Source organism: Pelodiscus sinensis, chromosome 20 (assembly GCF_052426305.1).
Source record: "Pelodiscus sinensis isolate ZL-2025 chromosome 20, ASM5242630v1, whole genome shotgun sequence".
Taxonomy (NCBI): domain Eukaryota; kingdom Metazoa; phylum Chordata; order Testudines; family Trionychidae; genus Pelodiscus; species Pelodiscus sinensis.
In genome coordinates, this window is record NC_143071.1 from 17546255 (window position 1) to 17571993 (window position 25739).

The 25739-nt window shown below is 56.0% G+C and overlaps 1 protein-coding gene across 1 annotated transcript in view; it reads left to right on the forward strand.

The window, feature by feature from the left end:
* Positions 1 to 25739, forward strand: part of LOC102459442 (polycystin-1) — a 72287-nt gene that overhangs the window by 18629 nt on the left and 27919 nt on the right. The window contains exons 7-26 of the mRNA XM_075903721.2: positions 2781 to 2961; positions 3813 to 4024; positions 4926 to 5044; positions 5467 to 5614; positions 7422 to 7693; positions 8209 to 8967; positions 9539 to 9670; positions 11406 to 11581; positions 12413 to 12549; positions 12788 to 16443; positions 17666 to 17815; positions 18256 to 18393; positions 19095 to 19377; positions 20308 to 20530; positions 20781 to 20940; positions 21091 to 21228; positions 21830 to 21971; positions 22364 to 22954; positions 23502 to 23658; positions 24803 to 25061. Of these exons, the coding sequence (XP_075759836.2) occupies positions 2781 to 2961; positions 3813 to 4024; positions 4926 to 5044; positions 5467 to 5614; positions 7422 to 7693; positions 8209 to 8967; positions 9539 to 9670; positions 11406 to 11581; positions 12413 to 12549; positions 12788 to 16443; positions 17666 to 17815; positions 18256 to 18393; positions 19095 to 19377; positions 20308 to 20530; positions 20781 to 20940; positions 21091 to 21228; positions 21830 to 21971; positions 22364 to 22954; positions 23502 to 23658; positions 24803 to 25061 (8033 nt within the window). The remainder of the gene's footprint in view (positions 1 to 2780; positions 2962 to 3812; positions 4025 to 4925; positions 5045 to 5466; positions 5615 to 7421; positions 7694 to 8208; positions 8968 to 9538; positions 9671 to 11405; positions 11582 to 12412; positions 12550 to 12787; positions 16444 to 17665; positions 17816 to 18255; positions 18394 to 19094; positions 19378 to 20307; positions 20531 to 20780; positions 20941 to 21090; positions 21229 to 21829; positions 21972 to 22363; positions 22955 to 23501; positions 23659 to 24802; positions 25062 to 25739) is intronic.

A 25739-nucleotide genomic window follows, 5' to 3' on the forward strand; every position in this document is an offset into this window, starting at 1 on the left:
CAGCTTCCTGGACAGAGGCCAGGGACTGTTTCAAGGGCTACTGGCAACATGAGTGAAGGTGGGTGTGGGAGGAACAAATGTAACTTGCCGGTGGAAGTGTGATTTTGTATTTGCCTGAAAATGAGGAGGGAGCTGTGCCTGGGAGGACATTTTTTTTATCCCAGTATTATAGGTGAAGGCAGCACCATCTGCGTCAACCTCCATCCCAGACCTCTCTTGTCAGGGAGCTGAAACCACTGGGATGGGGGTGCAATCCAAAGCCAAGCCCTTCCTCGCCTCCCAAACTGTAGCAGGCTTTTCAAGAAGGGTTGGTCTATCAGAAAGGTCCGGTCAAAGCTCTGCTGTGGATGCAGCTCCTCTGGTCCAGGCGAGCCAGGAAAGGTTTCTCCCTGCGAGAGGGGTTGATGGGAGCCTGGAACAGATCAAACTTTGTTTAGGGTTGCCATGGCGATATGATTTTTTTGGCTTCCTTTGGAAAGAGCAGTTTGGTTGTTGCCAGGAGACCCAGGAATGCCAGACAGGGCACTCACTGGCCCTCCGGCAACCGCGCTGGATACTGTGACAGTCTCCTGGATTGGATTGGATTGGATTGGATTTTTCTCATTATCTTGTAAGTGTTCTCATCAGAGGGATGTTAGGGCTCAGAAAGCCAGCAGTGCCAGCTTAGGCCTGCCAACCGTTGCTGAGGTTCCAGACACGGGTAATAACAGACTTATCGTCTCCTATCCTTTATGCTGCGGCACTTTAAATACCGACTTCCATTTCACCCCAGTCCTGCATGTCCTGGCTCTCCTTGGGTTAAATTTGTCCTCTGGATGGGGGAACAAAAGGGCTTTGGCCACAGAAAATGCAGAGCCTGGATTTTGGGCTGGGGAATCAGCAAATGTGAGATGAGTTGTGGGGTGCTTACCAGCAGAAAGAGTTAAAAAGCAGAGGAAGTGGGAGAATTTCACAGATGGGCAAGAAAGGGGAGGAAAAGGCCGTGCAAGAGCAGCTGACTCCTTCCAAACCCTAAACACAGGATTTCTCCTTTGGGTTACCCCCTGCTTCCATTACCCCCACCTCTGAGAATTGTACTGAACCTTAATACTGACAGTATGGAACCATTTAAAGCCTCAGGCTACATCTAGACTGCAAGCCTCTTTCGAAAAAGAACGTCTAGACAACAACCAGTACTTGCGAAAAAACACAGATTGCATTACATAGCACCTTTTTTTGAAAGAGTACTTTCGAAAAAAGGTTATTCCTCGTAAAATGAGGTTTTCCGTGGTCGAAAAAACTGCCATGTTCTTTCGATTTACTTTCAAAAGAACATGGCAGCAGTCTAGATGCAGGGGAAGTTTTTTTGAAAAAAGGTTACTTTTTTCGAAAAAAGCCCTGTCATCTAGACACACTCCTAGTGTCTTAGCCAGAGGTAGCTGCATTTCAGGGAAGTGAAGTGATTCCTGTTTCTGACATCTGTAAGGTGCTTTAGGATCCTTCAAGGTGAAAGATGCTAACTCCATGCAACACTCTGCTGTTTAATTTTTCTTCCTCCTCAGCCCAGGATTTGGTGTGCCATAAAAGTTCCGTCTTCTGTGCCAGGGAGGCTCACTTCTTATAGAACAAGGTCCTCTTATTCCTTGGTCCTTCTCTTTTCTCCTAAGGGCCAGCTGAGTGGGGGCACCTCAAGGTGAGGCTCTGGGTTTCAGTTCTTGTCTCACACTGAGCAGTTCCCCTGGAGATGCTGTTTGCAGTTCCTTTGCTCCCTCCAGGAGGCGAGGCGGGTAAATTTGTCACCCGAAGAGCTTTATCCCAGGCCTCCATCTACTTATGGAGTCTGAGGGTATGTCTACGCTACAGAGTTTTGTCGGGAAAATGGCTGGTTTTTTTGATGAAACCTGACTTATGTCCACACTGCAATCGCGTTCTTCTGAAAGTAAATCGAAAGAACAGGGGGGTTTTCCCGGCATTGGTAATCCTCTTTCTGAAAGAGCTCTTTTGGAAAAAGACGTATGTGGATGGGGAAGAGGGAGTTCTTTCGAAAGAAGAGGAAAGAGGAAAAAGCAGATGCGCCCTGGTGGCCAGTCTGTCCATAGTAATCACAGCTGAAATGTGAGAGAGCGTCCACTCTGAATGGACGCTATCTTTTGAAAAAGCAGATTGCTTTTTCGATGCACTTTTGTGTGTGGACGCTCTCTTTTGGAATTTTCAGATCTCTTCCAAAAAATGGTTCTTCTGAAAGAAGCCTGCAGTCTCATAGCCTGAGAGAGAAGGAGAGCCAGGGCATTAACAATGCTGGCTCTTCTTGGTCTTTCTCTCTCAGCACTGGGACAACTAGAGCTAACAGGGTGTTGAAGGGACGGGAGCTCCTACTACGTTCCTTCAGGGCTTGGTGCTATGTGTGCAGTTGGGGCATGGTTGGGAATGGAGGAGGCTCATGCCACAGTGCAGGTCTCTCCTTGCCATATGTTAAATCAGACGGCGATGTGGTGCTAGGTTGTAGTGCTGGGGGGGAAACCTAAGAGGTGGGGTGGAGATAGGTAAGTTACTACCTCCTGACACACTCCACCAGCCCTGTTGGAATAAGGACCTTCTGGAACGCACCACCAAAGCCACTGGTAACTTTCTTCAGTCCTGGTACAGCCAAATAGACTGGTCTCCTCTGCCTACGTCTGGGAGGAGTTGGCAGTGCTGGGCTCTGGGATATGAATTGCCTTCTTCTGTGCATGCTTGTCAGCCTCTGCCCAGACGCTCTGGCAGCGCGGGGACCCTTCTCAGCTGTTGTCCTTCATCTTCAGATGAGTCGTCTTGCCCGCGAGGTGGACGGCTCCACTTTCAGAATCTGAACTGCTACTGGCTCAACCCCGCCAAAGAGACCTGGCAGGCTGCAAGGAGGCTCTGCCAGGGGATCCCCGGTGCAGATCTGGCAATTGTACGAACTCAGGAGGTGCAGAGCTTCCTGCAGGAGACTTTCCCTGGGTGCGTATCGTGCTCCAGCTCCAGCGTCTGTGCTCTGATGACAGTGGTGTTGTCATGACTACAAAGCGGGTTGCTTTTCAGGCACCCTGGCTATAAACCAGACATGCTCCTTGTCTTCCTCAGCTCCGTTGCCCAGAGGCAGTGCTGCTCTCTGTCATGGACCTCGGGCCTAGCAGCAGTGTGTGCTGCAATAATGGTCTTTCCCCTGGTAGTGCAGGTGTGGTTGTGTGAGCACATGGCGGGATGTTGTTCGTGCCCTTAAAAAGCAATGGTGGATCCTGGCATAGAGTGGACCCACTCAACGCAGGCAACAGAACACGTGTGCCACAGAGGAGACCAGCTTCACTTGAAATCCCTGGGAGAAAGCTGCAGGTGCCTCAGCACCCCAGGAATCAAACCTTATGCATGCGCTGCAGGGAACTGCTAGGCAGGTGGGCTGGCAATTGTGGGATAGGTGTAAGGACCCAGGAGCCCAGCAGCGGCTTTGGAGCCCTGCAAGTGGATGCGATGGTCCCAAAACAAGAGGGCTTGACTCAGGCCCTTACAGCACACGCTAGCTTGTTCACACCCGTGCTGAGGAGCCTCCAGGAGATTGGGCCCTATGTTTGAGATCTCCCCGATGGAAATCCAAGTGTGGCCACTCAGCCTGACCTATAAGACCTTTTCCTCCATGCTGGTTTTGGGGGAGGGGTACTTTTCCTCTGCTGATTGAGATCAAAGGCTCTAACTCCTCTCCCCGCCCCCGTTCCAAGTCCCCCCTCCCTTTCCCAGCCACTCCTTATGTTCTGTGTTGACTTACTGATGCGGTTTCTCTTTGAGCAGGGGGGTCATTCTGTCTTTCTCCCTGGCAGCGCTGGCGCAGTGTGGATTGGGCTCAGCTCCATGGGTTCCATGCGCTGGGTCGATGGCAGCCTGCTGGGCTCGTTCCAGAACTGGGCTCCTGTCAGTCGGCCCGAGGGCAAGGAGAGCTGCGTCCAGATGCATCTCCTCGACCCAGGAGGGCTTTGGAGCAGTCACCCATGCTCAGCAAAGTCCTCGTTCCTTTGCGAGAGGAGAGCTGGAGGTACCGTGCCCCCTGCTGGCCCCTGGGAGTGGGAATGTATTTACTGATCCGACTGGTGGCTGCTGCTGCTACTGATCTCCAAGTCCTACCCATTGCCACCAGGGATAAAGAGGCATCTCCTTGTAGCCTATAGAGAAGCTGACTGCTAAGGGGGGCTGATTGTATAATAACCATTGCTTGATGCCGCTTTTTCACCCTGGAGGACCCCAATGCTCTTACTGAACCCTGGTAAGATGCTGTAGGATGCTGAGTGCCCTCCCAGTGAGGGGGCCCTGTCCTTAGCATGTATTTATCCTACGGTCATGCCTAAGGGCCCCATTATGCCCATGCTATGAAGATACTTAGCAAGGGACATCCCCTGCCCCGGAGAGCTTACAGGACAGACAAAGAGGGGGTGAGGGAGGAAATGCTGTTATCCCTCTTCTACAGAGGGGGAACTGAGGCAGAGAGGCTTGAATGATGTGCCCAAGGTGACCACTCAGGGAGTCTCTGGAGGAGCTGGGAAATGGACCCCAAACCCCTGACTGCCAGGTTACTACTCATTGTAGTGCCCGACCCAGATCCTAGCAGATTCCAGTTTACTCTGAGGAGGGGTGTGTGCTAGGACCAGGGGTGTTTCTGAATACAGACATGGGTATGTATGTGTTGGCTCAGCCCACCCTATTGCTTCGCCTTCCCCACCCCCATGCTCTTTGCTTTCAGTCCCTCATTTCACCAACCTTGTCTGGAGTGGCAGGTCTAGGCCCCAGTTAAGCTAGAGCGCACACTTACAGGTTTGCTGGGTCCAGGCCCCGACTCTGCCCGGTGGATCTCCCAGTAGCATACCATGATGCCAGCCTGCAGCAGGGCCTGACTGAGCTGCCAGCCAGGAGGTGACCATCTATGTGCTTTGTGTTTGCAGCCACTTTGCCCAGCCCAGATGTGTTCCTGACGGGCGTGCCGGTGTTCAGCGGAGTCTACGATGTGAGGAACCTCAGCACAGAGCAGCTGCCACCTCTCCTGAACCCCGACGGCATTGAGGTAGAGCCAGCTGGCTGGCATGTGTGAATGCCAGCTGGGTCTATATGAAATCTCTTGTCCCTCTAGTCTATGTACCATGCTGAGTAGCCTTGGGGAAAGGGCAAACCCTTGGGAAGAGAACACAGATCAACCCAGAAGCACCCCCATGTCACAAGAGGCTGTTCCCCCGATGTTTATGACCCAGGGGACATGCGAATCATTAGAGAGAAGCTGGTTCCACATTCCCAAACCACATAACTGGGGCCATGCTTCGGGTAAAGCGCTGATCTTTAGGAAGCTGATCTGAACTACACAGGAACATGACAATAGCACATGTGCCTCGGTTACCACCTCTCCTGCCTCCTCCTCTGCCATTTCCTACCAGGGGGCCGCCCTGGACCTCCCTCGTTCATGCGTTTAGTTCCTGGTTTTGTGTCTTGTAGCTGATGCTCTTTCCAGGCCTCTGGTTCAGCCACGCGGGTGCTCTAGTCTCCATAGACTTCGGGGTGCAAGGGACAAAGAAGCCTGTTCAGGTCCGGTTCCAGATCCTCCGCCCACGTTGCAACCCCAACCAGCATTTGGTTCGCCCAGGTAAGAATTCAGCGTCCAGACCTCGGTCTCTAGTGCACTGATACTGACAGATCCATCTGCCTAGACCAAAGGGCTGTGTTGGTGGGTTGGTGGGCATTCCAAAAGGTCAAGGAGGGGTTATAGCTGCTTGATAGTCTCTATGCTGAGAGCTTCTGGATCTGTTGGACTCTTGGCGGGATGCTGAGAGAGACTGTCTGCTTATCCCCACCGCTCCCTCCAGAGCTCATCCTAGTACAGCCCCTCTGGGCTGTGTGGAAAAGACAGAACAACCCGGGAAAGCAAATCTCATGCAACTATGTGATGTGTAGAGTTGGTCCAGAATTCCCCAATGAACCGTTTCTTTTTTTCACTGAAAAATGAAGATTCATCAAAACAAAAACTGTTTGGGAAACCGCATAGGGTTAAAAAATCTTCCAATTCAAAATATTGTGTGGGGAGGGGGCAGGGCGTTGTGAAATTGACTAACCTTCCTTTTTCAGAACAGAAGAGTTGGGGTTTTGAGCTGATACAAAGTTACGTTTTGAAATGTGAAAGAAATTCAGACTAGAAAAGGGTTAAAAAGAAAAAAAAGGTCAAACTCAAAATGAAGCATTCTGGAAGTTTTTCAAAATGTTTCAAATTGTTTTCATGACGTTTTGGTTCATGGGAGCTTTCGAAATTTCTCATTTGGAACCTTATCTTGAAAATGTTTGTGTGACAGGAAGATGATTTCCTGCCCCAGTACCCTGTACTCACTGAGGACCATATGTGTTGATTCATTGGTCTGTTCTCCTCTCTACTCCTTTTCCATTCTCTGTATCGCAACCTCTTTCTTTTCACACCCATCCCCCCCCCGTCTTTCTCCTTCCCTGTCCTTCTCATTTTATCCCCAAGTGCATTATGAGCTCAGTAAGACCAGGCCTATGCTAGAAAAGGTCTGTTAGCATTGCTCCGTCAATGTGCTTTTGGTTGAACAGCTTATCTGGGACACACACATCCCCCTCTAACCAACCTGCAATCATTCCTGAGATTGGCTTGGCCTACCATTCCAATTGGTGTCAGCCTTTGGAGCCCACAATGTTTGAAATGAAACAAAACCAGTGTTCCCAGTGCTCTGATCAGTGACAGGGTGCGTGGCACCCACCAGAGGGACAGTGATTTCCAAGAGGTTGCTGGGGAAGAATTAATAGTGTCCTGCCATTAAGCTGTGCTCCCTCAGTGAGGATGGTAAGATGTTGAGCTTTTCTCTGGTGTCCCATTGGCTGGGCTGGGAGTGTTATCATTTGTCCCGCAGGGAGCTGGGCAGGTGGAGCTGAGTCTGAACTGGTTGTTTCTGGTTTATAGTAAAAATAAACACCCATAAACACCTTCTCGGAATCCACAAAGTGCTGTTCAGCAGTGGGCTAATGGTGTTATTCCTTTGATACTGATGGGGGGAATACAAGGCGGAGAGAGGTTGTGACTTGCCAGAGGCCACATGGTTAGACAATGGCACAGTCAGGAATAGAATGAACTCCCAGAGAAGTGTGGTGTCCACCAGACCATGCTGCTTCCCAATTTAGGAAACTCTGATTCTGTCCAGATCAAACGTTGGGGTGTTTGAAATCCAGATCTAGCTCCAGAATGCGGCCTGGTCCCTTCCTCTCCTTCCTTGCTTGAATTTACTAATTTAGTGGCCTGGTTTACAAATGCCCTGACAGTATACGTGATTTGTTGGAACACGTGTCCCGGGGAGCACATGCCGGTTACAACAAGCCGTACCCCAGCTGGCACTTGCTCTGGACTTGGCAAGCTCAAAGAATCTTGCAGCATGTGTTCTTCTTCCCAGGCTGCGAACTTCACACGCCATTCGCCTGCTGCCACCCGCAGCTGCTCTGCAACACCACGGGTTGGTGCCCCCGCAGGCAGCAGTGGTGCCCACTGAGAGAAGGCTGCTTGAACATCTCCAGCCCTTGCAGCTCTTACGCCTTTGAGAACATGACCTCCAACATCCTGCCCATCCCAAGCCCACCACGTTACAGCGGGACCCCACCCGTCTACTCGCCAGTGGCTGACTTCCCCCTGCTACTCGCTCCTAGCAGCACAAGCAGGCACATCCATGTAAGTGCTTCCAGGGCGTTGTCCTGCTGCATCTTCTCTTTCCCTTGTGCCGCCCGGTCATCTTCTGGCCCTGTCTTCCCCCTGTGTGTCCGTGTGTGTGTCTGAAAATCCCCTTGTGACTCCATTATGAGTCTTTGCGACAGGGCTTTGTGGTGATGTGCAGTTCAGGCCACCTCCTCATGCTGAGGTACACCATCCTTCTGCTTCGACATGACATGGGGACGGGAAGACACAACATTTGTGCATTGCGGTGCCTGAAATGAACTCGGGACAGTCCCAGGGAAATTAAGGAAAGTCCCAGGAATATTGAGTGGGAGGCAGCCCTGTGATTTATCCCCTGGCCCTTGCTTCTCCTTTGCTGCCCTCCCCGATCCCTCCTCCTTTCTTTGTGCTCCCTTCTCCACCTGTAAGATGTGGGGAGGCAGGATATTCCATGGGGACTAGGTGCAGAGACAGGTCTGGTTACAGTGGATGCTGGGGTTGCAATGGGAGGCGGCTCTTTTTGTGTGTTTCAGGTTCTCCTGCCTAGAGAGGAGTTCCTAGTGTACCCAGATGACATTATCGGGATCCAGCATAACGCAGCAGTGAACTCCCTCCTCCGGTGCCCGCAAAGCTCCCATTCCCCCTGGCGCCAGAGCTATATCAGCCTCATGAAGGACGGCTGGTGGGAGGGGAGCATCGGCAGCTTCTCCCACCCCACCTGGGTGGACCACGTCGTCTGTGACCTCCGAGTGACCTTCGTGGACGTGGCCCGGAGCTTTGCTGCCATGCCACTGCTGGCCAGGCATTTGGAACCCGGGGCCTACACCTACACGGCAACTGTGAGGAACGCCATCAGCAGCAGGCAGGTGGACTGCACGGTGCAGGTGCAGACCAAAGTCAGCGGGCTGCAGATCATCCACCCAGCACTCGCCAGCGGGAAGCTCCATGTGGCCTCCAAGAGAGAGACTCTGATTGTCGTCAAGATTCTCTCCGGCTGCAGTGCTGCAGCTCACTGGACGGCACCGGTGAATAGGGCTGGGGTGTTGTTTGAGGCCACCTGCCCAGGTAGCCTCACAGCACGTGTCCCCGCCTGCCACAGAGACACAGCGGACACCTGGTTCTCTTCGGCCCTGCTTCGCATGGAGGAGCCGAGAACGGAGACCCTGAATGTGCTGGTGGCCAACGAGATCAGCTCCCAGAAGCTGTCAGTGAAGATCCAGTCGTACGATGCCATCGAGGGGCTGCGGGTGGTGCCGCATGGACCCCGCAGGATGCTTGTGGATGTGTCTCAGGTAGGTTGTCTCGCTGCCCTTATTGTGCCTGGGTTATTGCCAAGGGCAACCTCTCACTATCGCCATGGTCCCTATGCCATGCTGTGGTCCCCTTCAGGATGTCTATGGAATCTCAGGTAGGTTGCCTTGCTGCATCTCTCCAACATCTCTGGTCCCAGTGCCACTTCCTGGCCCTAGTGGAAGCTGGCATAAGGGCTGCCTGATTGGAGTTACCATAAAACAAATGTATGGACACTCAGTGGCAAGATGAACCTACCCTCTAGCAGAAACTTCTGAGAAGGGTAGCTCTGAGCCTGTCCCATCCTCCCTCAGGATGCTCTGGGATCCAAAAATCCAGATTAGCATGGGCACTGGGTCTCTTACCTCCTGGCTCCAGTATCTGGGGTGTGTTACATCCATTGTATAGCTGCAGGTGATCGGGAGAATGCTGATGTTCCACGTGAACACATCCATTGCTTTGCTTTAGGCCTATCGGAAAGTTTCACCCCTTAGCCCTAGAATCAACCAGGAGGAAGCCATCTGAGCCTAGCCCATAGATCTGCTGCAAACAGCTGGTTGCTTTTCTTGGCAGGTGTTCTCTGCAGAGCTTGCCCAGGGCTCCTCTGTGTCCTACAGCTGGGTCATTGACAACATGGACATGTTTGCCTACAAGGGACAAACCTACAGCATCAAGTTCAAGAGACCTGCCACATACCAGCTGAAGGTGGGCAAACGTGAGCGCCACCCATGGGTTCCTTCAACTGAGGCATCTGTCATAAAGTGAGAGAAGGGTGTCTAGGAGTCAGGGCTCTGGGTGGCTTTTCTAGCTCTGCTGCTGACTTGCTGTGTGACATGAAATAAATTACCTACACTCTGTGCTTTAGGTTCTCCGCCTGTAAAAGGGAGGTGGGAATTCATATCCACCACACAGGCCGGTTTGAAAGGGTTTAAATGTTTATAAAGAGCTAGGAGACCCCTCAGTGAAGAGCATCATGTTCCCCACCACCACTATCAATATTCCTTCTCATCTTTTCCATCCATGTCTGGATTTTTTTCCCCATCAATGTGTAGAATAATGTTTGTATGTGCACCAAGGCATGTGTGAATGTGCACCACCTGTGGAAACAAAATCCTAGCTGTGGGCACTCTGCTAATCAGCTGGGTGGCATCTTCACCTCTCCTGAGTGGCAGCACAAGCGCACAGCTTACAGGGAACACTTCTTGCCCCCACATGGGTGTTTTGCAGATAGATGGACAAATATACAATTTATTTATTTAAACCATAAGGTGTAGAAACCTGGCTGTGCAGCCAAAGGCCTGGCAGGACTCAATGTGCATCAGGCAGAACCACAGAGTGGCCACAGTGACACAGTGCCAGCTTGACTCAGGACTCTGCCTACGACACCCAATTGCCCCACTTGCTTTTCCTCCATGGAGGCTTGACTCCTCATGGGAGTCATTGCACACTCCACACTGGTGCTGCTACGTTGCCAGAGGGTGTGGTCTGGGCAGTGATTAGCCGCCATTGCACATCTCCAGGGGTTGCATTTTCCTGGCTGTCAGGCCGCTTTTCTCCATAGAACGTCTGTCCCTGGCTCCAGTCCCCATGCTCTCCATGCCCCGATGAGACCATAAAAGTAGCTCTGCCGTTTGCTGACCTCTGCCACCAACCTGCATGGCGGGAGGCACTGTGCTGGGAATCAGTGGAGTGTGTGACATGGGTGGGGCAAGTTGTATGGGGTTGTGTTGCAGCAAGGGGCAGTGAGACAAATGTGGGGGAGGGGCGAACAGTGGTCGTGGTACTGTGGGTTGGGGAGGTGTTGCGGCGAGTTGGGGTTCCTCTGATCCTGCAGCCCCATAGAAGCAAGAACAGACTCCATCAGCCAGTAGAATAGAGAGGGCTTATTGCTTCTCCAGGATACAGCACAGCATAGACGTGATGTGTCTACAGGAGTCTTGGCCAGGATGCCTCAACCCCCTTGAGATGGGGTCTCTGGGCCCCTAGATTCCAGCCCCCTCCTTTGTCCATTTCCTTGATGGTTCCAGCCCAACACTGCTCCTTCTTAGTTCCCTCACTGCCCTCAACCGGTCTGACCGGTTGGGTCTTTGTCCACGTGACCTAGGCAGCCCACCTGCTGGGCCATGCTCACAGACAGAGGCCAGTGGGTGTCATCCACAGCCTACAGCATAGCAACCAGAAAGGAACTGACACTACATCACAGCATGTGGGTGAATCAGTGAGAATCACACATCACAGCGCAGGGGGGCACCGGTCACAGAGCAGACAACACCCCCACTAGGTCACAGGAGGTCATTGGCAGCCATGGCACAGTAGATTGGGCATCGTTGGCAGTCCTGGTGGAGTGGGTCCTAGGTCTGGAGCATATGCAGAGTCAGGAAGCGAATGCCTCTCATTCACATTTCTGTGCATTTGATGCCATTGTGTTCCTCCTGCCCAGCTCAGAGCCGAGAACCCCGTAAGTTCGCAGGTCGTGGAAGTGGCGCTGACAGCCGAGGCGATGAATCCACTCGCCAACCCTGAGATAGTGGGGCTCCCTGGCGTGGTGGCAGTTGACACCCCCCAAACGCTGGTGTTCAGGGTGGAAGTGGACACTGCTATGGAAGTCACTGTGAGGTGAGAGTCCATGGAGCCAGAAAGCAGAACTCCTCCCCCCAAATGGGAGTATCCACCACAGAGGCCAGGCTAATGAAATCTATTGAACGGTCAGGGGACTTCCTAAAGAGATCAGCTTTCGTAGGCAGATCTTTGTACCACCTGGTGACATCTTGTACCAGTCCAGTGCCTTTTTGTGTGTGATCTCTGACAGGAGCCCTTTCTCCCATGCCATGTCTGGAAAGAGGTTTCCTAGGAGAGCTTGTATCTCTCATCAGGAAGGAAGAACCAAGGTGGGACATGTGATTATCCAAGGGGTGAAAAATAGATTGTAAAATGTGGTGGGTTTGAGAGTCATCCCTGATGGGCATAAGTCACCAGAGACTCCAGTGAGAAATGTTTGCAGGTGATGTGGTGTTGGAGGGCCTTGGCCAGCTATGTCTCGAAATGCCAACATGTTACATCGAGAGCGTTCTGCAGAGTCTGCGCATCAAACCAGATTGAGCTGAAAATTGCGCTCATGGGATATAGGAATTGCCATGTTGGGTCGGATACAAGGACCCTCTTGCCCAGTCTCCTGCCTTCAGAGAAAGTTGCGGGGGGAAATCCATGCTGTAGCACATGTCAGATAATCTGCTTCCTTCCCCGGTGTTTCTCTTTGGGATCCTTTCTAGCTAGAGATTAGCTTGTCCCTTCCACAATGTACATTTGTATCTGCTGTTCTAATGCTGGGTATTTGTGTTATTCATGTATCCGCCCAATCTCTGAACCAGCTGCAGCTTGGTGCTCACCCCCCAGCAGTCGCCTGGCTTTCTTTACCCCTGTCTGAGGTGGAACTATTTCTCTTTGCAGGTGGGGTTTTGGGGATGGCAGCCCCAAGGTGGAGAGCCTGCTGTCTCCCCCCTATGACTCACAGCTGTCCCGGCCAGACCCACAGGGAGAGAGGGTCCAGGTGCTGGCCAGAGTGACCCACACATACACTCAACCAGGTGAGAAAGGGACGGGAGCTGAGGGGTCACTTGGAGCTCAGAAGAGCCCTTAACCCACGTGTTGGAGAGGAGAGAGAATGGGATAGGAAGGCAGGAAGGTGATGGGAGAGGGGCACAACTGTTACTCAGATGAGTACAGAGGAACTTCCTGAGCACAATGGGAATGACAGTCTCTAACCACAAGAATCCTAGAAACCCTGGTTCCTTCCCACAATGCCTTTCTTCTCCGCTTCCGCAGGCAACTACTCAGTGACTGCTGAGGCCGTCAACAAATACGATCGAGTGGAGCAGGTGGCCAGAGTCCACGCCGTCTGCCCCATAGCGTCCGTGACCATTCGGGTGACTCCAGCCTCCCCCCTGGTGAATGAGGTTACCCAGTTCGAAGCGTTACCCCGCCCTTCCCCCTATGGCATTGTTTACTCCTGGAACTTCAACGATGGCTCTCCCACGCAGGTGGGAGTGAATTTGCGGGTGCGCCACAGCTTTGAGAAGAGTGGGGATTACAACGTGCTGCTGCGGGCCAACAACAGCCTCAGTGAGGTGTTGTCTGATGTGGCTGTGACGGTCAGCGAAGGTGTCACGGGTCTCCGCATAGTGTCCAGCGGACCCACTGAGCTGGGTGCAGCCACCGTTATCAATGCCGTGTTGGACTCTGGCACAGATGTCCTGTGGACTTTTAACATGGGGGACGGGTCCGTCCACGGCAACCTGACTCTAAGCTTCGTCTCTCACACTTTCGCCAAGGAAGGCAACTACACAGTGACGGTGATGGCTCGCAATGCCGCCACCTCGACCCACGTCTCCACCATTGCAGAGGTTTACCAGCTTCAGATAACTGACATCCTAGCACCCAGCTGCCTCTCCACAGGGGAACTGACTCACTTCCAAGCAGCGCTAACAGGGCCGAGCAAAGGGGTTCAGTTCTGCTGGGATTTCCAAGATGGCAGCCCCCCTTCTATCAGGCTTGGGGACCCCACAGTCTTTCACAGTTACCCAGTGGCCGGGCACTACCAGCTGAACCTGACTGTACGTGGCACAGTAAGCATTGCCTCTCGCCAACTGGCCATCTGCGTAGAGGATCAGATCCGTTCGGTTAAGCTGACGGTACCGACTCTGGCTGTAGCTTTAGGGGAACCCATGAGCTTCCAGGCTGAGGTGGTTCCAGTGCCGGATCCCCAGCACCAGTATTGGTACCACTGGGACTTTGGTATTGGTGAGGACCCAGTGACCTCGGGGTCTCCAGAAATCACATTCATCTACCTGGAGGGAGGATTGTACCGGGTGTCGGTCTCTGTGTGGAACACGGTTAGCCGGAAAAATGCCTCAGCAGATATCCTGGCTCAAAGGGCGGTTGGCACCATCTCTATTCTCCACAGCGGTGAAACAGGGAGCTTTCTGGCACTGGGCACCTCCTACCTCTTTATGGCTGAGGTCCCCTCGGACAGTGCAGCCACCTTTCTGTGGAACTTTGGAGATCATTCTCCCCCGCAGGCAGGTCAGAGCGCCTCCCACACCTACCACGTGGCTGGCGATGTCACTGTCACCGTGACCGGAGAGAACCAGGTTAGCCAGAAAAGTGCCTCACTTGATGTTACAGTCCTGGCCCCAGTGCAGCGGCTGGCTCTGAGCACTGAGCAGCCAGTCTGTGAAGTCAGGCAGGAGGTCACCTTTCATGCCTCTCTGGCGGCAGGAGACCAGGTTCGCTACTGCTGGGCTATTGGAGAGCCCCGTGACTTTCAGAAAGGGGCTGCCATGTTCTCCCACCCTTTCTCTGCCACTGGCATCTTCGTGGTTTTCGTCACAGCCGAGAACGCAGTGAGCACAGAGAAGGCAAATGTCACTGTTGAGGTCCAGGAGCGAGCCCAGGGGCTTCAGATCCACAGCGTGAATGTGGTGCAAGGCAGGTACCTGGCATCTGCTGAGCTCTTTGTGCTGACCGCCGAGGTAACCCAGGGCTCCAACCTCACCTTCTGCTGGGTGATTTCTCAAGGGCCACGTCGAGTGTTCACCACTACGGGACGGTCGCTCACATTCTGTTACAATGCGAGTGGGGAGCTGCTGGTCGAGGTGAGAGCCAGGAACCTGCTGGGAGAGGTGTCCGCTGGCCTTGCCCTGCAGGTGATGGAGAGAGCCTCTGGTGTGCAAGTCCAGGCAGCCAGTGGCAGTGTGGCTGTGGGAAAGCCGGTGAAGCTCTCCGTATCTGTGATCTCTGGGACGGATTTGCTCTATTCCTGGCACCTCGAGGAGCATGCCCAGCCCTTGCTCACCAACTCCTCCTCTCTGTCCTACACCTACTCCACTCTGGGCTCCAAGCTGGTGTTCGTCACAGTTTCTAACGTTCTTGGTTCCACCAATGGCTCCACAGAGCTAAGAGTCCAGGAGCCCGTTTCCAGGGTGAGCTTCACGGTGGAAGGAAACACTCCCCCCTTCTTCTTGATGTCTAACACCTCTAGGCAGCTCTGGGGCTCAGTGGCTACAGGCTCTGATGTCACGTGGGAATGGAAGCTGCAGGGGAAGGAGAAGCAGCCACTCTTCCGTGGACAGAACATCTCCTGCGAATTCAGTGAGGCTGGAGTCTACCAGGTAGACCTCCATGCCTGGAATGACATCAGTGAGGACACAGTCTGGCACGCCCTGGCTGTCCAAGACCCTGTGGCTGGGCTGGCAGTGGAAGTGGACAGGCGGGACGTGTGCACCGACGACAGGGTAGTCTTCGTGCTGCACCTTCAGAGGGGCACGAACGCGAGCTTTGCTCTCACTGTCCCCTCTTTGGGGCTCAGCCAGGATATCCGCGGAGGAACGCATCACTTCTCTTTCCCAGAGGCAGGCTCTCACCGGGTGCTGGTGTCGGCCTCCAACAACGTCAGCATGGAGGTGGCCTTCGTGGTGGTCCAGGTGCTGGAGAAGGTGCGAGGGCTGCACATCCCCAATTGCTGCCCAGCCATCCTGGAGTCCAACAAGGAGCTGACGCTCAGGGCCCAGGTGCGAGCTGGGGAGAACGTCACCTTTTTCTGGGTCTTTGACCTCCCTGGGTACCCTGCCCATGAAGCAGCAGGCCAGCAGGTGGGGTACATGCCCCCCGGAGCAGGTAACCTGACCATTCACGTGGAGGCCCGTAACCCGTTCTGTGCTGCCTCTCTGGCAGTGTCCATGGTTCTGCAGGTGCCCGTCGGGGCAGCCACCTTGTCCAGCAATGGGACTGGGGCTTTCACCAATCAGACAGTGGCCTTTGACGTGGCGGTTGCGGGCGGCAGTGATCTCCGTTCCACGTGGCAGTTCGGGGACTCAGAAGAGACCTTTGCCAGTGGCGGGGCCGAGAGGGTGTTTCACCGTTACGGCCGTGCTGGGGATTTCGCAGTGGAGGTGAAGCTCTACAATGAGGTCAGCTTTGTCCTGGTGCAGACGGTGGTCACCGTGCGGGAGCTGGCGTGTGACCGCCCCATTGTGAGACTGGTGGAGCTGCCCTCCTCTGTCCCCAAATCCCGCACTAGCTACTTTGAAGCTAGCGTAGACCTGAAGGGGTGCACAGCTTACAGGGCCTTGTATCTCTGGGAGGTGTTTGACAGCCCCGGCTGTGAGCAACTGGAAGAGGCCGACCGGGTGTCCCTGCCGCACGTGGACATGTTCACCCCATCACTCACGCTCCCCAAGCTCTCTCTGGTCATCGGCACCCACTGCCTGCGCTTCACTGTCTCTCTCCAGCACACCCCTCTAGCCCGGACACTTTCCCGGCTCATCGCTGTCCTCCCCAGCAAGCTGGTGCCCATCATCCAAGGCGGGTCGTGGAGGAGCTGGTCTGCCCACCGGGACCTGGTTCTGGATGGCAGCGGGTCATACGACCCTGATGTGGGGACGGACGCGGACCCCTCCCTGGAGTACCACTGGGGCTGGGAGGTAACACCAGGAAACCAGCAGGAGTGGCCGTCAGCACTCACCCGGGCAGTCACTGTGGGGGGGCTGGGGCTCAGGGTGCCGTGGGGCAGCAAGGACTGGCTCGAGTCCAGAGGAGGGGAGGTGCCTTTTTTGAAGGGTGCAGAGCTTCCCCCCACCCTCCGTTTTGCAGCTGCTCCCTACTTCATCCCATGCCCACCCTCACTGCTCACTCCATTAACTCACTCAAGCTCATTATATTATATCTACCCGGATCTCTGCTCTTACAGGATGGCTTTTGCCTGTGCTCCGGGACTACCTGCTACAGGGATTTTTGTAGTGTAGACACACCCTTATCTAGAATTAGGGCCCTGCCAAATTCACAGCACTGTACAAATCTAGTCTCCCTCGGTGAAAGGGTTTTTGTGTGCGTGTACTGTATACCAGTGTTTCTCAACCTTTTTTTATAAAGTACCCTTTTAAAAAAAATAAGTACCCCCTGTACCTACAGTTTTCAGGCACAAAACATTTTTTTCTACCATTGCAACCCATTTGTTTAAACAACTTAATCATAGCCGGGCGGGTGATGACATTTTTGGGTGTAAAAAGTACAACAATAATAAAGCGCTGTAAAACTTAAAACAAACTCCCCCCTCCCCCCGACTTCTCTCGAGTATCCCTAAGGGTGCTCATACCACTGGTTGAAGAACACTGCCGTATACTATAGAGATCTCACAGGGGATACCAGCATTCCTCACATTCAGGGTCCTGACCCAAAGGGGAACTGCAGGGGGATCACAAAGTTAATGTAGGGAAGTTGCCGTTCTTATTTTTGTGCTGCCTTCAGAGCTGGGCAGCAGGAGAGCGGCATCTGCTGGCCAGGCCCTTCGCTCGGAAGGCAGCGTCCCCCCAGCAGCAGCACAGGAGTAAGGATGGTGAGACCATCCCATGCCATCCTCCCTTCTGCTCTCAGCCGGCAGCCACCACTCTCCCGCTGCCCAGCTCTGGAGACAGCATCGCCCCCAGCAGCAGTGCAGAAAACGGGCGGAATAACCACGAACCCCCTTACGATAATCTTGTGACCTCCCCACATCCACTTCTTGGGCCAGGATCACGTACAGTGACACCTGAGATTTTAGTTAGCCGGATGCCCGCAGACCATGGGTGTGGCCAAGTCCGTCCCCCCTCTCCAGAGATAGATATAGCTCCGGAGTGAGTTAACCAGATCTCTCTGTCTCCTGCTCAGAACGTGTCCACGCCCTGGTGTGCGCCCCCTCCCCTGCAGAGCGGTGCCAGCATCACCGTTCCCCGCACCGGGCTCTGCACAGGGGCTGGCTACCGCTTCATTCTCACCGTGAAGAAGCCAGGGAAGGAGCCAGCCTCTGTGGCCCAGACGGTGAGTGGGAAAGGGCAGCTCGGGGAAGGAGGCCAAGGGACAGACCCCCAGTCTCACTGGGCATGGAGCTAGCACACAAGGAGGCAGATGCTGCCTTCTCAGCAGGAACGTGTGCGGTACCTGTGACCCCTCACTAAGCCTTGGGGCAGCACAAGGCCGGGAGGAAGAGCTTGGAAACAGTGTGTCTGCTGCTGGTCCATGTGGTGTCAGTGCCGGGCAGATACCAGCCAGGGTCTGTGTGCTTGTGCTGCCAGGCCTGCCCCCAATCCCAGAGCACGGGCCTCGTGTCTCCCTCTTTGGGTGCCAGGCACCTTCCCCTATTGCCCAGGGCTCATTCCCCCGCGTGTCAGGCTTGTCCCCTCTCTTGCATCGAGGCTGCTCTAGTTCCACAGGGGTGTTTTCCAGGGCGGTTTGAATCTGATCCTGCCCTCTGCCTGCAGGTTTGGATCCAGCCCGGCCAGATCCTGCCCGTGGCCATTGAGTGCCGTTCCTGCAGTGCCCTGTCGAGCTACGAGATCAGCAGGAGCATCCACGTCAAGCTGGCCGGGCAGTGCCGGAGCTGTGGCAACAGGACCGTGGTGAGGCAGGAAGTGCCCAGCCCGAGCCACTTGTATTTAGCTCCCACGCCCAGCCCCTGCTGCTTGGAAGGAGGCTTGACTTGAACACGCACCCAGCGGAGAGACTCCCTGCCCTCCACGTGCTCCTCTCCCCTGCCCCTGCTCGTCCCACATGTTGCCCACAAGGTCTGGGGCTCGTGGTGCTGCTTGGGGCTTACACCTGCGAGTGCCCCTGTGCAGACTGGACTAGCCGGCTGGGGTGGGACCTCAGCTGGGCCGTGGCACTTGAGGGGATGTGGGCTCTGCCTGCCTGTAGTCTGTGCGCCCCGGTGCCTGAGGAACGGCGGTGTTACTGGAGAAGGGGGGCTGGGCAGTGGCTCAGTGGGTGAAGGGTGTAGAGTGGCTAGTGCTGGAGACCAGGAGGCTGGACTCCTAGGTTCCAATCCTGACTCTCTGGGCGACCTCGGTCAAGTCAGTAAACCACTCTGTGCCTCAGTTTCCCCTCTGTGATGGCAGGGATAATGTTGCTTTATTGTGCCAGCAGGGTGCTGCCTGGCTCTGTGCATTGGGATTTGTCAGGTCTAGGAAGGGCTTGGATGGCAGGTCCTATAGAAGGGACAGCCTGATTCTCTGCTCCCTTCTCCCACGCCAGCCCAGCTGGTATGTCTGCGCCCCGCTGCTGGGCTGCTCTCTCACCATGTCTCCCTCTCGGACCCTGGCAGTACAAGTGGACGGCTCAGAGTTCGGACGGACAACCTGTAACCCTGGACCATGTGACCACCTCCACCGGGGACTCGAACCGGGACCTGGTGATCCGACAAGGGGCCCTGCAGGACGGGGTGAATTACACTTTCACACTCTCAGCCTCCGAGCCTGGAGGGGAGCTGCAGGGGGCATCCAGCATCTCTCTGACCCCCAACAACCCGCCCAGGGGAGGGGTCTGCACCCTGACACCCGAACACAACCTCTACCTCCTGGAGACCCCGGTCTCCTACCAGTGCACAGGTAACTCTGCCAGGACGTCCTGTGGGCAGCTGCCCCACACTCCCAGGGCAGAAGTTGATCATGTGGACACCAGAGAGTCCACAGTGCCAGCAACAAAGGAGAAACTCCCTGCCCAGTGCTAGGTATATGGGAGGGTGAGAGGGACGTTCAATCTCTGTCTTCCCACCCTGTGCCCTGATCCCAAGCCCCACGGGGTGGAAGGAGCTGGACATGCTGACGATGCGCCTGGCCTGGCCGGTGCTGTGACAGTGGCCACAGGGCTGGCCCACAACATTTTGGCACCTGAGGCGAGGAGCTCAAATGACACCCCCATGCCCCCTCTCTTGGGCCAAAGCTTTGAAAAGTCTCAATTCTGCCTTCTTCCTGTTCTACTCCTCTCATGGCGCTCCCCCCTCTCTGTGCATCTAGAGCAGAGAGAATACATCTGCACCAGCAGCAGACACAGTTTTCTACGCTCTGGGTCCTAGTGGCGCCCCCCAGAACAGTCTGGCACCTGAGGCAGCTGCCTCAGTTCACCTCATGGTGAGGCCGACCCTGAGTGGCCAGGCGTGGATCTGGCCTGTCTGCGTACCAGGATTGGGGATGTGGTTTACAAGGGCTCTCAGGGCCTAGGGAGGTGACAGCATCTCTGGGGCAGGCTGCTCTTGCCCATTTCAAGCCAGGCGATCGTGACATGCTCTGTGTTGCAGCAGTTGCTAACGTATGTTGCAGAGACTGATACAGCCCGGGAATACAGGCAGGCCTGAGGCTGAGGCCCTGCCAAGCAGGGGGAGGAATCGATTGGACTGCGGGTTGGGTGATTTGGCAGGTCGCACGTGCAGCTGGGCCCTGAAGGAACCCAAGAGGCAGTGACTGGGTGGGTGATCCTGTTCTGGACTCAGCTGAGTCACACTCCTGCTCCATCCACGTCTCCCTTCCTTGCTCTCTCAGGCTGGAGGGATGATGATAGCAGCCCGGTGCAGCTGATTTACACGCTTACTGCTGAAAGGTGCTCTCCCGATGGCAGGCACTGCCAGGCCTTCACCCTCTACCGAGGGATCCAGTCCTCCTTCAGCATCTTCCTCCCTGCGGCCACCAGCGGCAGCCTCTCCACTGTCCACGTCCTGGTAGAGCTGGAGGACTCGCAGGGGGCGAAGACGCTGGCCCTGAACCGGTGAGCATAGGCACAGCCAGGATGGGCGAGCCCGAGGGAATGCGGCTGGGCCTGTGTTGGCACGCACGGGCGTCCTAGAAACAGAAAGATCAGAGGCAGCCAAGAGCGTCTCTGGACTCTGCTTGGGACTCCAAAGTGGTCTGGTTCCACTGCTCAGTCCGAAGTGCCCGCTGATCCCCAGCTGCTGGGAGGAACAGAGCCCTTGGAATTCACTGGGATAACTCTCCTTCCTTCCTTCCTTCCTTCCTAGGACCCTGACTCTGGTCATGCCAGTGCTTCCAGGGGACTTCCTGTCTGTCACCAGCTGGCTGAAGAACAAGAGCCAATCAGAACTGTGGGGTGTGGTCCAGCAGGGCAACCCCCAAGAGGTGATCCCATACTCCCTGGCCCTCATCACGGTGCTGAATCAGGTGAGGGGTCAGCTGTGGTGGCCATTGTCTCCCTGGCATGTGCACACGCTCATGATCTTGCACACTTGTGTGTCTCCGTGCATTCCCGCGCGTGCCCCCTCTCCCGGCAGACGTGCCTCGCTCACGAATGCCCCTGTGTGTGTGCTCCAGCACTCGGGCAGCCAGGGCGAGGAGGAGCTGAGGGACCGAATCGCCATCCGCAACAACGTCACCGCAGCACTGGCCTCCCTCCGTGTCTCCAGCGTGAAGGAGGTTGCCCAGCTGAGTGCGGCGCTGCAGCAGTGTGTGGTAGGACCCTGCTCTCCCCTCTCTTCCCCCTGGCCTAGGTGCACAGTCTGGGCACTCCCCTGGTGGCAGACGAACTCCTTGCTCCTCCACCGGGGGCCCTCGCTGGGTGCCTCCATTTTCCCACACACCAGACTGGTGGGTGTGACTAAGCCCCAGGATCCGCCAGGCCCTGTGCTCGCAAAGAGACTGAGCACCCCTAGCTGCTGGCCATGGGGCTCTGTTGGAAGGGCTTAGCCTCCACTGGGACAGTTGCCTAAGGAATGGGCGGGTAGGGAATTGGTGAGCCCCATGCCCCCCAGACTCCTCCCACTGGGGCGAGAGAGCAGGGGCAGGAGAAGAGGGACAGGAGCATCCTACAGCGATGGCTCCTGCTGCCCAGGTCAGTGCAGAGCCGGGGAGAGGCCCGGAGGCAGGGAAGTGAGCGTGTGCAGGGAGGAGTGGAGTGGAGCCAGGAGGCTGGCAGATCTCAGCTGGCTGCGATGGCGAGGGAGTCGGGAGAGTGAGGTCTGCAGGTTACGGCCATGATGAGGGAAGAGTGGGGAGGGGAAGGCTGAGGCAGGGAGGGCAGATCTTCTGGAATCCCTCCCCTTTCCCAACGTAGGCATTCCCAGGAGAGCTCAGCCCCGAAAGCCAGGCCAGGATCCTGGCGGCAGCCCAGCAAATGATCGACGTCATCAGCACGGAGACGGAGGAAGGTCACGAGACGCCCACCTCTGCCGGCAGCAGCATCCTGGGGATTCTGGGTAAGCCACAAGCCATCTCAGCATTATAGGAAGGGTCTGGGGGGGGTGGGAGGCAGCAGGGCCGTACTCCTGGGAGCTGCAATCCAGGACTCTACCCTCCTGCCCCGGTGGCTGGGGCAGCTCTCTGGCTCGGCAGCTAGTGGCAGCTCAGCTCCAAGGCCACGCTCTGGCGCAGCGATTCTGGGTGCTGCACATGGGGCCTTGGAGACACGGCTCCCTGGGCCTGTCGTTCCCAGCAGCATTGCCAGCCCGAGGTGAAGTCTGACATGAAGGGGCTCTGTGCTCTGGGTGGGGCCATTGCCCTAACGAGGGGAGATCTGAGGATGGGTGGGGTTTGGGGGGAGGTGGGGAAGCAGCAGGACTCTAACCGAAACCTGTGAAATCTTTCCCAGGGAGCATGTTATCAGCACTGGACATGGCCCCCCACCCGCCTGTGTCTGGGGCCCCGGGTCTTAGCACAGCCTTGAGCGCCTTCAACCTCACCCGGGCCCTGATGAAGTCCCTGATGAGGTCCCGGGTCCTGAATGAGGAGACCTTGTCGCTGTCTGTTTCGGAGATCCGCACGCAGGGCAAGAGGGCCGACTCCCCCAACCTGCTGTGCCTGGTGCCCTCTGAGCGATGCCTCTTCTCTGTGCCCAGTGCGGTGGCAGGGCAGCTGGCGGGGAGCCAGGAGGTGGTGCAGGTGCTCATGGACGTCTCCGTCAACCCCTTCCCGTTCAATTACTACGCCAACTCCTCCATCTCCACCCGCCTGGCGCTGCTGGAGTTCACCACTCCCGGAGGGGCTCCCATCCCAGTCTCCAGCCTGTCCGGGGAGCAGGCTATCGGGCTGAGGCTGCCGACCGGGCAGCAGGAGCAGCGGCGCTCCCCTCCAACGCTCATCCTCATCCCTCCTGGGGAGTCGGTGACTTTCACAGTGAGGGCCTCGGCGGGGAGCCGGGCCGAGGGGGTGCACATCCACATTGGCGTCACCGTGCAGGAGGGTGAGTCGTTAGCAGGAGACAGAGCTGCTCTGGGTCTGCGATGGGCAGAGGTTAGCTCAGCGGGGTGGGGCCAGTTTGATGCCGATTAACACTGGGGTTCCCTCTCCCACTTGCATAGAGACACCATGACCCTCAGCTATGGCACGAGGGCTCTAGGGATACAAGGGATGTAGCCCTCTGCTGCCCGGGTCAGCAGAGACTCTCCAGGAGCTGCCCTAGGACATGCAGGTCCCTTCTGTAGGCCAGCCAGTAGGGGGCGATGTAGCCACCACCTCTGGAGCAAGCCTGATTCCATCAGTGGAGTGCAGTGGTACCCCAGTTCACCCATGTGCACACCATCAGGAACGGAGGGCTTGGCTGCTCTCTCTGCATGGCAAAGCCAGGATTCTCATCTCCCAAAGGACGCCACGTAGCCCCTGCCGATCAGTCCCTGTCCTGCTGCTGCTGTGCCCCTGTGAAGCCCAGATTCCCCAGTTCCAGGTGGTGAACTGCCAGCCCTGGCCGGATGTTGCAAACTCCCGGGGAGTGACCATCCGTCTCCTTACAGGTTTTGACCCCAGCGAGGAGACCGAGCCCTCCATCCGTTTCTATGGACACTACGTCCCTGCTCCCAGTGAGTTCCACTATGCCTGGAAGGAAGAAATGATCTTTGACAGCCTGCAAGCAGGCAGCAACAGGGAGGTCACCCTCTTGCTTTCATCTCCGTAGGTATCCGTTCACCCAGGGCGCTGGGGCTGGCAGGTTTCTTCCGGCAGCCTTGCTCCCTGGGGTCTGAGGGCTCCACTTGCCTTAAGGGGGTGGAGGGAGAATAATCGGTGTCAATGAGAAACACACCTCCTGTGCTCATCACCCCGGCAGTGTGTCTCCCCCACATAGCATCAGAGCCTGCCTGGGTGAGGAGCACATGGGTGTGGTGACAGCCAAGGGCAGCAAAGAGACTCCATTTCCTGTGCCAGACGCTGCTTTGTTTGAGATCTTCCCTCTCCGGGAAGGACTGGCAGGGTATTTGGGAACTGGGGCACATGGGAACATCCATAGCTCTTGACCACAATAGGGCCACACCCTAGGTGCACACAGCTGTGATGTCACTTTGCTTGAGTTGCATGGTGCAACCCTCTTTTCACCAGCTCTGTAGAGCTTCAGGACAGGGTCTAAGGGGCCTTGTTCAAAGTCGGGTGTGTGGGCAGGGCAGCCGGAAGGAGGCAGATGCCTACAAACACTGCGGTACATTTGGTGCAGAGCGGGGACCAGTCAGGGCCTGACATCACTGCAGGGAGACATCAGCAAGGCTTGGGGGAGATCCGAGGGCTGCCCATGGGTGCTTGGGCAGGACTGGGGGACATTGGGAGCTGGCTCAGGGTTTGATTGGGGGCTTTCCATGTGGTGTATGTGGGGGTGGGGAAGTGCAGGATGGGAGTCCAAAGTCTGGCTCCCCATGTTAATGTCACTAGCCAGGCCCACAGGCTACGGAGCTCAGCTGCATGCAGGCAGGGAAAGCGTGGTCCCGGCATGAGGCCAGTGTGGAACCCCCGGAAGCCCCACACATAGAGCATGGCTGGGATCGGCCCTGCTTGTGGGACTTGCCTGGTTGCAGCCCAGTGTCCCAGCTGAACCCCACCCGGGAAATCAGTGTTGTGCCTCACCACGTTCCTCTTGCCGCTTGTTAGGTACACTGCCCTTTGCTCCCTGTCCTCAGCTGTACGCCTTTTGGCCTCCACAGCAGCTGCCTTCTGCCCCAGCAGGGGCTGCATTGCACAGGTGTGCAAAGTGTGTCACTTGTAAGGGACGTTGGGTCTGAGGCTACTGAACCATAAGACCCCCCCCTGAGCGGGCTCCTCTCCCTTCCAGCCACCGCTTCAACAGGACGCTCCACGAATATCACGTCAACATCACCAACAGCTTCTCCCAGGCATCTGCCAGCGCCGCGATCACCGTCTTTGCCAGCCTCTGCCAGTACTTCCACTTCCCCAGCATGCAGTGGAGCACCGAGGGGCTGAGCCCAACGGCCGCCACCAGCCAGAAGGAGATTGTGTGTCTGACCGAACATCTCACCGTCTTCGGAGCCAGTCTCTTTGTGCCACCTCACAGCATCCTGTTCCTGCCCCCGGTAAGCCCTGGGGCGGGCAAGGAGGAGATGGTTGGCTAATACCCCTGTCAGTGTAATTGCTACAGCCGGCGTCTTGGCCAACACCCAGGGGCCCCCAGAGCTAAAGCTGCGGCAGCTCGAGTCAATGAGCCAGGCTGGAGCTGTCATGGCTCTTATCGCCTGTGGCTACAGCGGGGCACATGGAACACGCGCTGGCTGGAGATGGCAGCAGTCAGAGACTCTGCGTGTGGCACACCCATGGAAGGCAGTGGGGGCTCCCTGTGCAAAGAGCAGCACGAGCCGGGCTGTGCAAGCAGGAAGCCTGGTCTCTGCGCTGCATGCTTGATGATTAATTGAGCCTTATTGCATGCACCACCCTGCAGCTCTCTGCTGAGTCCCAGTGAGGAAGGACCTGGCTCACTGGGGTCTGTGCAGGTGAAATTCTCCCCGATGCAGAGGGGTGTTGACCAAGGAGATATACTTATGCCCTGATGTGAAGGTTTCAGGGGGATTTAAAAGGTGCAGAAGAGGCCGTAGTCTGTGACACCCCCACTCCGTGATGAATTTCCTCACCAAAGGGAGGGAGGGGAAAACAGGACCCCTTTGCAAAGGGATCAGCAGCTGGATCATGTCTAGGTCTGCCGTGTTTTCACCCCAGGACTGAAAATAAAGACCGATTCTGTTGCCACCAGGCTCAGG